The 18,030-nt window shown below is 40.0% G+C and overlaps 1 protein-coding gene across 1 annotated transcript in view; it reads left to right on the top strand.

Moving 5' to 3' along the window:
- Positions 1-18,030, top strand: part of ADAMTSL3 (ADAMTS like 3) — a 196,897-nt gene that overhangs the window by 39,768 nt on the left and 139,099 nt on the right. The window contains exon 3 of the mRNA XM_087972611.1: positions 5,834-5,953. Within this exon, the coding sequence (XP_087828737.1) occupies positions 5,834-5,953 (120 nt within the window). The remainder of the gene's footprint in view (positions 1-5,833; positions 5,954-18,030) is intronic.

Below are 18,030 nucleotides of genomic sequence, written 5' to 3'. Positions count from 1 at the left end.
GGGGGCCAGTGGTCTATGTGGCTGGGGCTCTTCCAACTCTCTGCCAGATTTGCATTGGTGGTACCGCATGCTACCCATAAGGAATGCTACCCTAAAGAAAACTAGATTTATTTATGGCCCACATTTATTATGTTTAGAAATAACTTAAGGTCCCAAACATATGTAATATTTGTTCCTCCTCCTGTTTATCTCACAAAACTGTCTTTCATGTCTACAGTAGGACTAGAACTCACACTTTCCCAATTTCTAGTCTAATACTCTTTATATTTAAATAAGAATCACAACACTTGCCTTAAATTCTAAGGGTATATGTTCTGTATCATTTAAATCACAGTACAACTGTGACACAGGCAAGCCTTTTATCTTCAGTTCAGATTTTAAAATGTTTATCCAATATTTTAAACATAAAAGACAACCGGCTACAAACTTGACTTTTAAACTAATCTCTTACACCAACTACTCTAAATCCTGTCTTTACTTTCATCCCATGTTAAAGGAAGTGGATTGCTATTTAAGTCCAGCCTGCATTGCCAGAAACAGGATTATTATTATTAAAGTAATTCACCAAAGGTTGGCATTCCTGCTTAAATCCATTTATATTCTACTAAAGTTGTTTTACCTAAAGATACCGTGCTCCAGCCATCTAATCCTGTAATAGACTATTTTCCCAGGTGGGAGATTTCTTTTCCATTACCTGGCTTATAAATATCTAGCTGCTCTTTCGACAAGTTAATAAATAAATGCAGATAAAGGAGAATATTTGTAGCTTGGGCTTGAAATGGTCTTTGGTGCTCTCTGAGTTTGGTGGTTTTCTTGCAGATGTTTCATTACCCAAACTAGGTAACATCATCAAGTCTTTAAATATATTGATCAGTCTCTTTCAGTTACATGATTTATCAATTCTGAAATATTTTGCAGGCTTTTTTTAACGATAAGATGGGTCCATCAATTAGGAATATTTCTATCCCATCCCATCCCATCCCATCCCATCCCATCCCATCCCATCCCATCCCATCCCATCCTATCCTATCCTATCCTATCCTATCCTATCCTATCCTATCCTCTATTCTCTAATCTATTCTATATTCTATATTCCACATTCCATATTCTGTTTTACACTACACTGTTTAGATTTGACTGTACAATTTCTCAAGCATCTTTTGTTCGGTAGCCCATAAATCTAAATTCTCACTGCATCTTTCCACATATGATCTTCATCTTATTTATATTTTATTTCTTTTTACTGTGACAGTCCATTCTTCAACGATAAATTGAGCATATATTGTTCCTTGTGGAATCATTTCAGTAGATTTGGGGTTTTGCTTTCTACTCCGGCTGTTGGGGTCACTAGCAAAAGATAAAAAGGGCTCGGGATAACTCCGCTGGTTGCTTCTCTGTGGTTTTTGTCTTTCATCAGGGGTATTAGTCATCTTTCCTTCTAACTGGCTGTACTCCCCAGCTCCCACTGTAGACACTAATCCCCATCTTTGTCTGTTTTTTTCTTATTCTTATACGGTCTATGGAAATCCTTGCAGGGAACATTAACTTCGTTTTACTCGTAAGGCCCCTGATGTTTTCCTGTTTATGTTCTTTGCCAGAAATTTAAGAGAGAAGATAGAAGCAACATTTTAAGAAGAAGGTTTATTTATTTATTTTATTGCTATGGGAGAATTGAATAAGAAAAAGTAAGTCCAAATTATTGGCTGTCCATGACAGATTCTGTTAGCCTACTTTCTGATCGTTAGAATAGAGATCAGAAAAAAAACTCAGATCTGTTTTTACATTTATAAATGGTAAACTCATAAGTAGGTAAAACAGAATTTTAGCTTAAACATACTCATTTTAAGCAAATGCAAAAAAAAATATGATTGATGGATAAGAAAGTTTAGCTAATGAATTTCAGGAATTGGCATTTATTTTTTATGTATTAAGTAATTACAAAGCAAGTTTTATAATGACAGGATTCTCTGCTCTGCAAAACTTGCTGGGTATCTGTTTGTTGTAAAGGTTCTCCTGGCATATACGTGCTACTTGTTTCCAGCTCTGGGGGCGGTGCTCATCTCCATTACAAAGCCGAAGAGCCAGTGTTGTCTGGAGACATTTCTTTGGTCATGTGGCTGGCAGAACTAAATGCTGAAAGCTCACAGAATGCTGTTATCTTCCCACCAAAGTGGTTCCTATTTTTCTACTTGCATTTTTACATGCTTTTGAACTGCTAGGTTGGCAGAAGCTGGGACAAATAATGGGAGCTCACTCCGTTACGTGGCACTCGGGATTCGAACTGCTGAACTGCCAACTTCCTGATCGGCAAGCTCAGCGTCTTAGCCCCTGAGCCACTATGTCCCATTTCTGTTTGTTGTAGCACCACACGATTACATCTTTTATTTTCAAAGGCTTCATTTGTTTTGTAGCTGCTCTTTGTAAATACAGGTAGTCTTCAACATAGGACCACAATTGAACCCAAAATTTATGTAGCTAAACAAGACGTTTGTTAAGGGAGTTTTGCCCCCATTTTATGACTTTTCTTGCAACAGTTGTTAATTGAATCACTCCAGTTGTTGAGTTAACAACACGGTTGTTAAGCTAATCTGGCTTCTCCATTGCTTGTCAGAAGGTTGGAAAACATGACCCCTGGATACTGCAACCGTCATAAATATGTTGTCAAGCATCTCAATTTTGATCACATGACCATGGAAATAATACTATGGTGGTAACCGTGAAAAATAGCATAGTGTAGCAATAGCACTTAGACTTATATACCGCTTCACAGTGCTTTACAGCCCTCTCTAAGTGGTTTACAGAGTCAGCCTATTTCCCCCCAACAATCTGGGTCCTCATTTGACTGACCTTGGAAGGACAGAAGGCTGAGTCGACCTTGAGCTGTTCAGAATTGAGCTGCTGGTAGTTGGCAGAGTTATCCTGCAGTACTGCATTCTAACTACCGCACCACCACAGCTCTTCCTTCCTTCATCTTCCTTCCTTCCTTCCTTCCTTCCTTCCTTCCTCTTTCTTCCTTCCTTCCTCTTCCTTCCTTCCTTCCTCTTCCTTCCTTCCCCTTCCTTCCTTCCTTCCTTCCCTTCCTTCCTTCCTTCCTTCCTTCCTTCCTTCCTTCCTTCCTTCCTTCCTTCCTTCCTTCCTTCCTTCCTTCCTCTTCCTTCCTCTTCCTTCCTTCCTCTTCCTTCCCCTTCCTTCCTTCCTTCCTTCCTTCCTTCCTTCCTTCCTTCCTTCCTTCCTTCCTTCCTTCCTTCCTTCCTTCCTTCCTTCCCTTCGCATTTAGCAATAGCACTTAGAATTATAGTGCTTCACAGTGCTTTACAGCCCTCTCTAAAATGGTTTACAGAGTCAGCATATTGCCCCCAACAATCTGGGTCCCCATTTTACCAACCTAGTCATAAGTCACTTTTTTTCAGTGACATCATAACTTTGAACGGTCACTAAATTAACTGTTGCAAGACAAGAGCTATCTGTAGTCTGTTTTCACTGTCAAATGTTTCTTAACAACATTTTTGTAAGAAAGCCCCTTTCCACAGTTTTTTTTTCCCAATGGAAAGATTAGCACAGAAATGAGAAACAGTTAATATAAACAATCTGCTTTATCCATCTTCAGCTTTAGAATAACTGCATAACAGGCACCGACATCTTCATGTATGTTATATGGGCTCTTCTGATTTGCTTTGACAGAAGGTTGATATCGCTCCATTGTTTTAAGTAAGATGTAAAATATCCTTGCAAATTATTTTTAGGAATTGAGAATACTGTAGTTTTTTAATAATGTTGTGTAGGGAGTTTGACTGCTGTCTGTTTTGTTCCGGTATATTGAGATGAAAATAAAATAGCATTTTTTTCACCCCCCAGGGCAGTTTTTATTCCAAGTTGTAGAAATCCCTCCCATGTTCACATGTATTACGTATTGGAAAGGAAAGTTTTGCATTCAGACAATATTTATATTACTTGCAATTTTTGGATGCTGTATATTTGCATTTGCCTTAAATGTTATTCTATTCTTAATAGCATTTACTAGGTTGCTATTGCTATAAAATTGAATCTGCTTGCTTTATTCCCTCTCTCTTCCCAAAATTTATTGGGTAAGGAAATGATTGCAGAAGTGTTTTCCATTCTAACAGGTAATCTCTTGGGTTGAATTTTTCCACGCTCCTGGCTTTAATTCAGATGGCTAGAGTAGAATACAAATCAAAGGTAATACAAAAAGTCTGCCACATTGGCTTCTATGAAATATAAATGGCTTGTACTCAATGGGAGAAAAGCTTTCTGGAGAATGTACTTTATTAAACAAGCAGATAACAACACCAAGCGTAGTAATGATGTAACATTACTCAAGAAAAATAAGCACTCAAGAAAAATAAGTATCAAAATGGTATATGAATATCTATACAGATAAAAAAACTATTGAATGTATTTTCACACTTAATTTTATTAAGATAAATGGATAAAATTAAAATTTAAAGAAGGATGCCGTTTGGAGGATTTTTAAAAAAATAAAAAAGCAGTTTCCAAATAATTAAATAGATTGCTGGCCAGTCGAAAGAATTTTTTTGTTTCAAATGTTAAAAACTGGCATAAAGAAGTAGTCCTTGACTTACGACCCCAACTGAGTCTAAAATTTATGTTACTAAGGGAGACATTTGTTAAAGTGAGTTTTGCCTCATTTTGCAACTTTTCTTGCCACATTTGTTAAGTGAATCACCGGAGTGGTTAAATTAGGCACATGGTTGTTAAGTGAACCTCGCTTTCTCATTAGCTTAGCTCATCAGCAGGTCACAAAAGGGAATCACAAATTAAGTGAATAAAAATGGTAATTACATCTAGGATCTAATCTGCTTCCATCCTGGTCAGTGCAACCAAGTGTTTCATTGAGTAGATGTCTATGTTTCAATAAATTTTGATTTTGTCCCCATGAATAAACCCAGTGGATTGTCTGGTTCTCAAATTGTGCTCAATAGTAAACTCTCCTCTATAGACCACAGAAATCAGATATACACGATTTATTAAGCCAAGTCCAACATGGCATATTAACCAACTTTTGAAAGAAAAGAGAAGATCTTGCAGAGAAGCACTGTGGGTTCGTTTCCTTGGCTAGTTATCAGTTAAAAGTGAAGTGTGTATTATGCTTTGCAGCAGTGGTGGGATTCAAATTTTTTTTACTACCTGTTCTGTGGGCGTGGCTTGATGGCGAAGGACACTGCAAAGTCTCCATTCCCTCCCCACTTCTGGGAAAGGTTACTGCAAAATCCCCATTCCCTTCCCACCCTACTAACCTGCTTTCCAGCTCTGTTCTCCTGTGCAGGCCAACCAAAGAAGACCCAGCCAATCAGCTGGGACTCGGGAGGCAGATAAAAGATGGGGATATAGAATATAGAATAGCCAGTCAGAGGTGGGATTTGCTGGTTCTCCAAACTACTCAAAATTTCTGCTACTGGTTCTCCAGAATTAGTCAGAACCTGCTGAATATCACCTCTGGTTTGCAGTGACCCAACGTATGTTTTCAGTAAAGGAGAAAATACTTAATTTATTTACTAGCGTCAGAGCAATAGCAGTAGCATTTAGGCTTACATACTGCCCCATTGCACTTTTATAGCACTCTCTGGGTGGGTTACAATGCCAGCATTATTTGCGTAGTGCCCCAACAATCTTGATCCTCATTTTACCGACCTGAGAAGGATGGAAGCCTGAGTCAACCTTGAGTCCCATCAGGATCGAACTCCAGGCTGTGGGCAGAGTGTTGCCATGAGAAATGTACTGAATTTGTCTTGAGTGGTCCAGACTCTCTTCTCTCTTCTGAATCTGTAACACACTGCCTTGCATTCTTTTACAGACAACAGCAGAACAGTTACAAGAGGCTTACTTCCTGCCTGAATTTGTACTTTCCCCACAAGGAAGTTTTTTAGAAGACACTGCAGGAGAGAAGTTCCTTACTTACCGCTTTGATGATCAGGTCGGTATGCTGAATACGAAACAAGGGCGATCCTTTCATTCATTGTTGGGCATGTCTCTGCTTGTTGTCCATGGAGATTCTCAGTCATCCAGGTTGTGGTTGTCCCAGAGGTGGTTTTTTCAAGAGGCAACTGGATTTTCTCTTTTTTCTTTGAAGATGTTTTGCTTTTCATCAGTGGTGGGATTCAAATATTTTTACTACCGGTTCTGTGGGCGTGGCTTGGTGGGCGTGGCAGGGGAAGGATACTGCAAAATCCCATTCCCTCCCCACCCCACTAACCTGCTTTCCAGCTCCGTTCTCCTGTGCAGGGCAACCAAAGAAGACCCAGCCAATCAGCTGGGACTCGGGAGGCAGAGAAGAGATGGGGCGGGGCTGTTCAGAGGCAGTAATTGCAGGTTTTCTGAACTACTCAAAATTTCCACTACCGGTTCTCCAGAACTGGCCAGAACCTGCTGAATTCACCACCTCTGCTTCTCATCCAAGAAACTTCTTCAGCTTTGACTTCCATTCCCCACCATTCAGTTCGAGCTGAAGAAGCTTCTTGGATGAGAAGCGAAACGTCTTCTTGGAAAAACCAGAAAGTCCAGTTGCCTCTTGAAAAAAAAGCACCTTTGGGTCTCTGCTTGTTGGTGTGATGGGCTGGTGCTGTGTTGGTTGTCTCTGTGTCTAAGCCAAGGCCATTTCAGGTAGTCCTCATTTAGCAATTGTTTCATTTAGGGACAGTGATGAAAAGAACAACTCTATGTCCATGCCTCACATTGAGGACTGTAAAGCAAAGGGGAGCTGAAGTAAGATTTTAAGCAGAGTTGAAATTTCACTTAGCAACTGCTTCACTCAGTGACCGAGTTGCAGGCCCCAATTGTGGTTGCTAAATGAGGACTCTCTGTATAGAGTAACAGAAAACTACAGAAAGTAAAATGACATCCCAGTTAAATCAACTAGTTAAATCAACCAGAACAAGAGGTCATCTCAGTCTGCATAGATGGATCAAATTAAGAATCTGTGAACAGAAGGCAGCCATACTTGATCCTGGAGCATAATCCATTATGTTCTCCTTTTCATGCCCCGCTGAAATAGTGCAAAGTGAGAAAGTGTGTGCTAGAAAGCCTTGTCCGCTTGAGAATGTCACTGAATTGTGTTCTGTGTTAACTACAGGTAGTCCTCGACTTAAAACAGTTCATTTAGTGACCGTTCAAAGTTATAACGCCTGTCAGCTTTGGAAGCCATATTGAGACCAGATCTCCCACGCTGCCACATTTTGAGCCTAGGAAAGTGGGCGGGGGGGGGGGAATTTCTTGGAGTGTATCTAGTCAGACATAATAACATTCTTTTTCTAATTCAAGGTCATGTTATTTAGCACATAAGTGAGCGGAAGTTTCAAGTTGGGACGGATGGTGATTGGGGCAAATGATGTGGTGATAGGTGCAGGGCATGGATTTGTAGTTTTTACTTATTGCAAGGAAGCCCAGAACTTTCAGATTCGGGATTCCCCAGTTGTGCCAGTTTATTATCCAAAATAAAAAGAACTTGTTAGGGATAACATTGTTTTACCCTAACTGTTTTGGGTAAAGATAATAAAATGATGAATCATGGTTTGTCAGATAAAGTGTATGTGACTTTAAGCTAAAGGAATGTAATTAAGGGTGCAGCTGTAAAAGTACTATATAAGCAGCAAGGCACTCTCTGGCTCTTACTGGCTGGCTTATTGAAGACTGCATTCTTACTGAAACGGGGAGGAGAAGAAGTGTTGGATTACTTTGAAGATATTTCTCAACGGAGAGAAGATAAGTTTTGGACAGATTTATTATATGTGTACTGACACTGGCTATTCGACACGGATTAGAGTATCCTCGACAAGACTTGACTGAATTTGGTATATGACTAATGGACTGTTTATAATGACTATGCTATAATTCTTAAATGGAATAAATTATAATTTTGATAGCACAAGCGTATCTGTATTTTTACTGCGTGTTAACGAGAAGGCTTATCTCACACATTTACCTGTCTTCCTATCTGACTTCGCTGCACATTCTGTTTAGTTTGTTTTCCTTAACACCTGTTGGGGAATCCAGGCTTAACAGAACTTTTGAGAAGATGTCTGTCTCGGAGTTACTGGTTGGAGTGGAGGTTCAGGTACTTGGCCAAAGAAAAAGGGACGTATTACCATTTATGGTGGAATTGCAAAGAAGCCCAAAAGTTTTGGCAAAAAATACAGAAATGGTTACAAGAAATATGTAGGATTAAAATAGAATATAGACCAGAGTTTTTTCTGTTAGGAATCAATGTGGAGAAATATGACAAGGATATTACAAATTTAATAATTCATATAATCACAGACACGAGATTGGTTTATGCACAACATTGGAAAGGTAAAGGAACTCCAAGTGAGTTTGAAATAATTGGGAAAATTTGGATGTGCACAGAAAGGGACAAATTGACAAAGGATTTAAAAAATAAGGATGAATTGGATTATTAGAAAGTATGGGATAAATTTTATGGTTGGTTAGAAAAAAGAAAGGATCAAGACTATAAGAAATGATTAAATGTATATATATATATATATATATATATATATATATATATATATATATATATATATATATATATATATATATATATATATTCTGTCTCACCTTTCTTCTTTCTCAAAAGATGAAAGAGTACAAACTCACACAAACACAGGCAGGCAAGCTGGCTCGGACTTCACAGAGTTAATTCTTTGGAACTGATAACGTCCTTGGCATTCCAACATGCTCTGCCTGCCAAGTCCGAACTGATAACAAGTAAAAAGGTACTTACAGAAAATTACAAGGCAGAGCACAAAAATTATTCACAAAGAAAAACCTGAAGTAAGATCAAACTTTGTCCCGTACAAAGTTCCAGCCGACAACACACCCACTTTTATCCCCTGTGGGGTGTGGCTCAATGACTCAGCTCACTCTCTGACCCTCCCACGCCTCCTACGTTGCTGCTCACATTTCTCCCTATGACGCTGCCTAGGATCAAGCCAACACTCTTCCTCTTGACTCCCTATCAGGGGCTGCTCCGATATGCCTTCCTCCTGATTAATCTCAGGCTGTTCCTCTTGGTTGTCTGATGAAACCTAAGGCATTATCAGGGAGGAAGGTCCTGGGGAGGAAGGCATTCCCAGTTCCTCCTCCTCATCTTCCAAGTCCTCTTCCTCTAACAGCACAGGCTCGGGAATCGGAGCCACAACATACATACATACATACATACATACATATATACATACATACATACATACATACATACATACATACATACATACATACATATTATATAGAATGTAAACATGTATTATTTTTATATGTGATTTAACAATATAAGACAAAAATGTGGGTTAGAGGATTGTTCTGTGTTCAATGTTTTTAATGTTTTTGTTTATGTTTGCTTGTTCAATAAAATTTTAAAAGTATTAAAAAAATAATTCAGGTACTTGGCAACTGGCTCATATTTATGGCGGTTGCCTTGTCCCGGGGGTCACGGGATCTCCTTTTGTGACCTTCTGACAAGCAAAGTCAATAGAGAAGACAGATTCACTTAATAACCATATGACTAATTTAAAAACTGCAGTGATTCACTTAACAAATGAGGCAAGAAAGGTCGTAAAATGGGGCAAAGGTCACTTAACACATTTCTCACTTAACAACATAAATTTTGGGCTCAATTTTGGTCGTACATTGAGGACTACCTGTACTGCATAAAAATGCCCTTCTATAAAGAGGTGACTCAGATTAGTTTTGGTCTGGGCTCATTCATAACTCCTTTCCATTCCATTTCCACATTCATCTGTGAGCGCTTGGGGTTGAATCAAAGTTCTGCATACTTTGATGATGAAGTGAGTAACATAATGTGTTTTAGGCACAATTTGGCATGTTTTTAAAAGCCAGAAAAAATTCATCCCCATTTGTAGAGAATGGCAAGAATAACTGTTTTCTCAAACATATGTTAATTCAGGAAGTGGTTTCCTTTGAAATGAAAATCAAATTGTCTTCAGTAGCCATCCAAATACTTTTACAAAGGAATTTCTTATAATCACCTTCCACAAATCATAGTGCTGTGTAAGAGACAGAAACACTGCAAACTTAACTCTCATATTTTATTTTTAAAAATGGAACGTTTGTAATAGTCACAAAACCATCTTAGAGAAATCCCTAAATATAGTCAACTCGCTATAATTTGCAGCCATGGAATGCCTCACTTTCCATGTATTTAATTTTTTCCCCCAGTACTGGTTTATTTTGTGCTCGATGAATTTTATTAAACAGTAAAATTACAAAGGGAGTTACTAATGGATAAAGCAGGGACTTTGGAAAATAACAAACCATGTTTCTTAATTAGACCAGCAATGCATATTCCAGAAGCTATAGATGATTGCGCTAAATGTGGAGTAGAGATATAATGGCAAAGAAAATAGCCACATAAGAACCTCTGTTAATTTTGGCAAACGATCTAAAGTTAACCTGGGAAGTGTGTCTCAGGCTGTGGACATTTGTTTCTAACAGGAGGCCTCCCCCAAATATGTTGATCTCTGCATGAAATTGACAGGAATTGTACATGGACACTTAAAGCACAGAGTTAGCACAGTGTGAGTAATGCAAAGATTTAAAGGCCTCCCCAATCTGCTAAATGGTAAATGGTTTCCTTTCTCCCTGCCCAGCCAGCCTGGCTCCAGGTAAACTCTGCTCATGGCAACTATTCTTTCCCTCAAGCATAGTCTGATATGTGAGAATGATGGCCATGTTAGATTGCAATTGTGGGGTCCTTGGTACTCTCGGGTTTTTCTTGCAGATGTTCCATGCAAGTACACCAATGACGTTACCTGGTTGGGTAATGAAACGTCTCCAAGAAAACATCCAGGCTCAGAGAGCACTTAAGCCTCCACAGTTCAACCCTAGCTACAAATATTCTTTTCTATCAGTAGATTATAATTTTCAGGAGTGGCCAAAATGGCTATCTATAACCATCTCTGTGGCATTTCCGGTGGACCTTTTTCGTTTGGGCCAATCACTTAAGATTTGAATGACTCCTCTGATGCAACCGTTCAATGCCAAATGAAATCCCAGGTCCTCCTTGGTTCTACCAGCCAACTCATCTTAGCAGATGGGACTTGGGGCATCCCTCTTCTGCCTGACCAGAGAGGTAGAGGAGATTCTTAGCAGAAACAGTCCCATAAGTAAACCAGCCCCAAACCTTGATGGGTTTCAAAGGCGGCAACCAACACCTTGAATTGCAACCAGTAGCTTATCTGTAAAAGAGGTGATATTTCTTATTGCTTTTTTTTTAATGGTCGTAATGTGGGTTAGACTGGTGTGTGAATCCAACCTTGATTATATTCAGAGGAGAGCTCCTGAAAAATCACTGGGACCTAAAACCTTTTCAGGATCCAACTGGCTTATTTCAATGTGTCAGATTTGATTTAGTGAACATGTAGGGTGTGATGTGACCTTTGGCAGTGACCTTATCCCTGAGAAACTTGCTGCCTGAGAAAATAAAATGAAACAAAAGAATAAAATTAAATAAATAAACATGATTTGCAGTGAAGAAAGACCACAGCTCATCTTTTTACCCTTGCCTGCTCACATGGTTTCCCTTGTAGCCTTTGATTGCTGCTTTCTGTTTTTGCAACACAAATATTTGTATCTTTTCTCCTACAATAGTAAGTTACATTATCCCAAAACCATGGTTTTCTTCTGAAGATAGAATGAAGGACTACTTCTATCTATGTAATCTGGTCATTCATTGCTGAGCTGGCATGTAATCCTGTTAAAAAGAATGTTACTGCTGCTTACATGTTTTTTTTTCCAAACGTGTATCTTAAAAGACTTACTGTTAGATTGAAATAGAGACAAGTAAAATATTAATAGGAACAGCCTGGAGTCTGTTCGACTGTAGCAACGCTGCACATGGATTCATATTCTGCACTCATAGTTCATTATATTCAGCTTTGGCCTGGCAGAAGCATGCTTATATTTCCCCTGATTTGCCCCCAAAGTATCTCTTCAACCCTTGATTCATACTTGCACTGTAGCGGTTAGTATATTTCTAGCTTTATTGAAGTAACATTATTTGTAGTGTGTGCTAGCAAGGGTTGGATATTTTCTGAGAAATATGTTTTAAGTTCTTGGCTGCAAAACTTGCTTTGTTCATTTTGGACCCATTTGTATTTGGCACCCAAAAACCATGCTCCGTCAATTATACACAATTACTGGAATTTGTGCACATTAAGCAACATAGTCAGTAATGCATCAAATATGGTCCAGAATTGGTGGCTAAAATTCTGACAGATTGCTGTAGTTGAAATTTAACATGTCCAAAAATCGATTTCCCTGTGTGATATTTGAACATTTTTGCCTCTTAGACAGCCCTGATCAAGCCCCCCAAATATCTTCCTGTTTATCCTGGATAATCCCAAAAACTATGCCTATGTTTAGGCTGGCTGTTGGGCAGCCAAAGGGGTTATCTGTATTTTGCTACAAGTAATGAGCATTGCCTTTTTTGAAACATCATATTTTTTAATTTTTTGCTTCTGCCCTTCTAAGTTGCTCAAGAAAAACAGTTATTTTTCCCAAATATTAGTAGTGTTGGATAACTTACATACTGTTGTTTTTTCCCCCAACATTCAAGATACTGCTTCCAAGTACTAAAATCATTCCAGATGACAGACCACCAACAGTGGACATAAGTACGATTATGGGACTAATATGGTCATCTCCTTGGTTCTGTTTCTTAACTAAGATCTAGGACAGCCTCTCCTAGCTTGATACCATCCAGCTGTGTTACATTTCAGCTCCCATTGTGCCTGATTCTTAGTCACTTTGGCTATGGGCGCTAAAAGATTTGGAAGATGAAAGGCCAAATGAATGCACGATTTATTTCATTTTGAAAAGAAACAGCGCCGAATGAGAAGTCCCAAGTAGGGTGGAGAAAGATCCTCTAGCAAGACAAGTGAGAATGGTCGCTCACTTTCCACGTTCGGTCCATCATTTTAATTTCTTCCTATCTCTGCAGATAAGCAGTTTCCTGGCAGTCGACAGCTCTGATTATCTGTATGGGAAAGTTGGATGGGGAGTACCCATTTAATGGGGAAGGTGTACAGATTTCTGAGTTCTTCCCACACTTTTTAATGCATTGCATCAAAATTGTATTACAGTACGGGTCAAGAATTGTTTCTCCACTGGTTGTCTTTGCTCTGTTTTTTGTTTTCTGATCCATCCTCCATTCCTTTCTCTCTTTTTTTTTTCTCCTCAGGACATTCTCCAATTTTTCACTGTGCTCTCATTAGTTTATCTCCAGCATCTTTCTTCTAACCTTCACATTTGATGCATTTTTCTTTAGGACTTGTCTCTTAATTCCTCAAAGCCAACTTTCAGCTTTTGAAGAGAAATTCCATTTCATATCTAGCTTTCTGCTGCTCCTTGATTCTCATTCACTTTGTCTCCTAAGCTTTTCTATCCTTTCTGCAAAGACATCAACACATCACATTTGGGACTCGTAACCCTCGTATCTGTGCAACCCTTTCAATTTAAAGGACTTAAGCAACAGAGACTGGATGAAAAGTATCTAGCAACTTTAAGGATCAAAAAGGTTTGGAAGTGTAGCATTTCACTTTTTTAGTTTACTTTATTGTCATTGCACCTTGTACAACGAAATCAAACACCATCTTCAGTGCACATCATGACCATGGAAATAAATACAAACACACATCCTTCACCCTCCACACATTGAACCGAAAATCCGACACCACACCAACACTGCACTATACAGTAGAATTCAAAAGAGCTACTGCCCTGGGATAGAAGCTGTTTTTCAGCCTATTTGTGCTTGTTTTTAATATTCTTGTGACAACTTAGGGATAATCCTCCACTTACGACCACAACTGAGCCCAAAATTTATGTTGCTAAGCGAGACTTTCATTAAGCGAGTTTGTCCCATTTTACAAACTTTGTTGCCACAGTTGCTAAGTGAATCACTGCAGTTGTTAGTCGAGTAACAGGGTTGTTAAAAGAATCCCCATTGACTTCGCTTGTTGGAAGATCAAAAAAGGTGATGGACCCCAGGACACTGCAACTGTCATAAATGTGAGTCATAAACCATCATAAATGTGAGTCAGTTGCCAAGCAACCAAATGTAAATCACGCTGCAATGCTCCTAAATATGAAAAATGGTCATAAGTCAGTTTTTTCAGTGCCGTTGTAACTTCAAACGGTCACTAAATGAACCATTGAAAGTTGAGGAGTACCTATACTGACAATAAGAAAATACATTTTTATTACCTTTGGCTTTATTGGATCTCAATTTGCATAAAAAGACCCATTAACAGTCCAGTGTAAAATGTGTACTAGCAGAGCACATTAGCATATGCAGATCTATTCTCATTCAAGGTGGATGTATTATTGTGTTCAGTTGAGTTGACTTCAAAATAAGCTTGTGTAGAATTGCCTGTGACAGTGTTAAAAACTGTGGGGTTGTTTTCAAATTAAATATACACAGGCATACTGTGCAAATCTTTCATTTTTAGATGACAGCAATGGAGAAGATCCAGTTTAAATTACGCCTTTAAAAGTGCTATTGATTTTAATGCTCACTTTGGTTGGTGATATATATCCTGCCTTTGAACTAAAAAGAATGCAAAGCAATTTTTAAAAAGATGCATTTGTAGGATTTTGTTAGGCAATGGCAGAGTGTGCCACTTTTCAATTTAGTTTTTTTTTTTTTTTTGCCTGATTCTTAATCTGGAGTATATAAAATATAAATGGAAATAATTTTTAAGTGGCTCTTCCTGTCTCCTTTTGTTTGTTTGGTTTTAAAATCTGCTTATTTGCTTTACACTATGACAAAAATGTTAAAAACAATGTGAACAGATGAATAGGGGAGATTAGTTCTTTTAATTGGTTGCAATGTGGTTTTGATTTGTTGGCAGTGCTGGTGGAATAAGAGGACCAGAAAAATTTGTGCTTCTAAGTCAGTCTTATGTCATAGGCACTGTAACATAAATCAAGCCCTGGTGTTTTTGCTTAAAAAATCAGAGTGGCTTTCCCCCCCTTTTTTTCTTTCTTTCTTTCTTTTTACTTTTTAGTAACTTTATGGGTGAGGTGAGCTTCCCAGTTGGCTGCGTTTCTGTTAACCATTTGTGGGAAGTGTGATTCGCCCACACATTAGTGATGGAAGCAGTTTTGGAGGCGTCTGAATAACTTGGTGGCGAAGTTAAAGCACCCCTGTTGGGGATGGCTGCTTCTACTTGTGCACTTAACTAAAAAGAGAACCAGTTTATAGTGTGAGCTATGCAAGTAGAATCAGCCCTCTCCGACATGAACATGCTTCACTGGGAGCACGCAGATTTGTTTCAAATCTGGGTGTTTGCAACCACGTGCAAAGTGGAGACTCACATAGAGGAAGAGTAGTTGACTGGGTTCCTTTAGGTCAAACTCGATTTCATTGAGGGCTGCATCTGGGTTGTGTTTGACCTTGGAGGGTGGGGTGTGGCCAGAATGGCCATGGCCCAGTGGTGGCATTCAATTTTTTTTTATTACCGGTTCAGTGGGCGTGGCTTGGTGGGCGTGGTGTGGCTTGGTGGGCGTGGCAGGGGAAGGATACTGCAAAATCCCCATTCCCTCACCACGCCTGGGAGAAGGATACTATAGAATCCTCATTCCCTCCCCACCCCACTAACCTGCTCTCTAGCTCTGTTCTCCTGTGCAGAAAACAAAATCAGCTGGGACTCGGGAGGCAGAGAATAGATGGGGACAGGGCCAGTCACAAATGGTATTTGCCGGTTCTTCAAACTACTCAAAATTTCTGCTACCAGTTCTCCAGAACTGGTCAGGACCTGCTGAATACCACCTCTGGCGGGGCCATCTCAACATCACTCATCAAGGCTCTGTTTTTGGCCGCAACGGCCTCCTGCAGCCCTCTGCCAATGAAAACAGAGCCACCCAAATTCTGTTTTCACTGGCAGAGGTACCACGGGGCCAGTCCTTCACTGTTTCCAGGGTGGTCCCATGGGCCAGATCTAAGCATCCCACGGGCTGGATCCAACTCACAAGCCTTGTGTTTGACACGCCTGCTTAGGTGTTCTGTGTGCTGTGCCTCACAATAGGAACATCTTGACCTGTCCCCAAGATGACATTCGGAGCCAGCAGGAATTTTGTTCCTCCTGCTGACAAACAGCTGGTTTTGCTGCCAAAGCTGCCTCCTTGGCAGCACGCTTCCCAGTTATGAACTGGAGCTACTAGGAATGACTCAAGATGCCTCTTGGATGACCGTGGACCTACCTGAAAAGAGGACCTAGAAGGTAACAATTCTAGGTGGGAGTGATTGAAGAGCCGAGTCTCCATCCTTTTCTTTTCCACTGTCTGCTTTTTAAGAATGCCTGGATTTTAACTGTACAACTGTTGTGAATGCTCCAACAGTGGGCCAAATCAGGACACTTTTTGGAGAAAGGTGTTATGATTTTCATGAAATTCTGCTCTTAAACCAGTCCCAAACTCTATAAAATGCAATCAGAAAAGGATATCAAGTTAATAATACATAATACATGGGGCACCAACCTTCCTGGCTTATAAACTCTGGCTGGCCATTTCAGAGGCTCTTCACAGTGCGTGCAACAATTATCTAGGCCGTTTTTTTGGGTGTGTCAGAAGCATGAAGTGCTTCCATGGTGAAAGGATTTGATATTACTGTTGCTCAGAGGATGCCCAGTTGGGGATTCCTTTCATACCCCCATGAAGTTCCTCACCCAAGTGGTACCCATTAATCTACTCACAGTTGCCTGCTTTTGAACTGCTGGATCAGCAGGAGCTGGAGCATGTGACAGGAGCTCATCCCATCCCGCAGCAGTGACGGATCTCAAATGCAAGCCTGCTGATTAGCAGCTCGATATTCTAACCTTGTGAGCCACCATGCCCTTCCATCTTGGCCATGTATAACCATGTTTTTTTCTTGATAGATGTGTCAATAGTGAAAGATGGACACATGTTCCCAAATAACACCAGGGCATGCACCAAGAGAGGCCTGATGGAGCTGAGATCCTCAGCAGGTGTCCATTACATGTTTGAAAATGTGTGTCAGCTCCCTGTAGGGTACATGAGTTTTGGGGAAGAAGCTTTATTGTAACCACAGCAAATACAATTACTGAATGAAGTGTGACAGCAGCTTTAAGTCTGCTCTCATTTCAAATAATATGTAAGGACCCTGTCACTTTTAATAATTTTTTTCCAGCATAGTTAGTGGAATTTAAAAAAAAAAACAGTTTGCAGAAAAGCAAGGCTTCTGATGTTACAGTTTGTTTTGGCTCTAAAGAGAGATCTTAATATAACAGAATCCCTATAAAAATTCATCATCTAATTTTTCTGAAACAGTCTCAGTCTTGCAAGGAATTGATTTTCTCTCTCCGTTTTTGACTAACAAAGGAAAATGTCAGTGGCCACAGAGAAAAAAACCTCCTTTATTCTTGTATTGAGGACCTATATACTGCACGAGCCAGAAAGAGGGCTGTGAAAATATCTACAGACCCCTCACATCCTGGACATAAACTGTTTCAACTCTTTCCCTCAAAACGACACTATAGAGCAGTGATCCCCAACCTTTTTTATGCCGCGGCCCGGTACCGGCATCAGCTGGGCGCCGCGGCCCAGTACCGGCATCAGCTGGGCGCCGCCATCTTTTTTTGATGAAAAAGTGCTTCCGTGACCTCACCGGAAGCACTTTTTCATCAAAAAGATGCGGCGCTGCGCTGCTCGTGAGCTTTCCGGTAGAAATGGCTTTCTGCCGGAAAAGCTCACCAAGCGCTAGCGCCGCCATCTTTTTGATGAAAAGTGCTTCCGGTGAGCTTTCTACCCGGAAAAGCTCACCGGAAGCACTTTTTCATCAAAAAGATGGCGCCAGCAAACCAGCGCCCGGTAGGACTTGTTCCACGGACGGTACTGGTCCGCGGACCGGTGGTTGGGGACCCCTGCTATAGAGCACTGCACACCAGAACAACTAGACAGAAGGACAGTTTTTCCCTGAACACCATCACTCTGCTAAACAACTAATTCCCACAACACTAACCA

Source organism: Notechis scutatus, chromosome 11 (assembly GCF_049901735.1).
Source record: "Notechis scutatus isolate UNSWTSFEM ecotype Mainland chromosome 11, rNotScu1.2, whole genome shotgun sequence".
Taxonomy (NCBI): domain Eukaryota; kingdom Metazoa; phylum Chordata; class Lepidosauria; order Squamata; family Elapidae; genus Notechis; species Notechis scutatus.
This window is presented reverse-complemented; position numbering and strand designations above follow the sequence as displayed.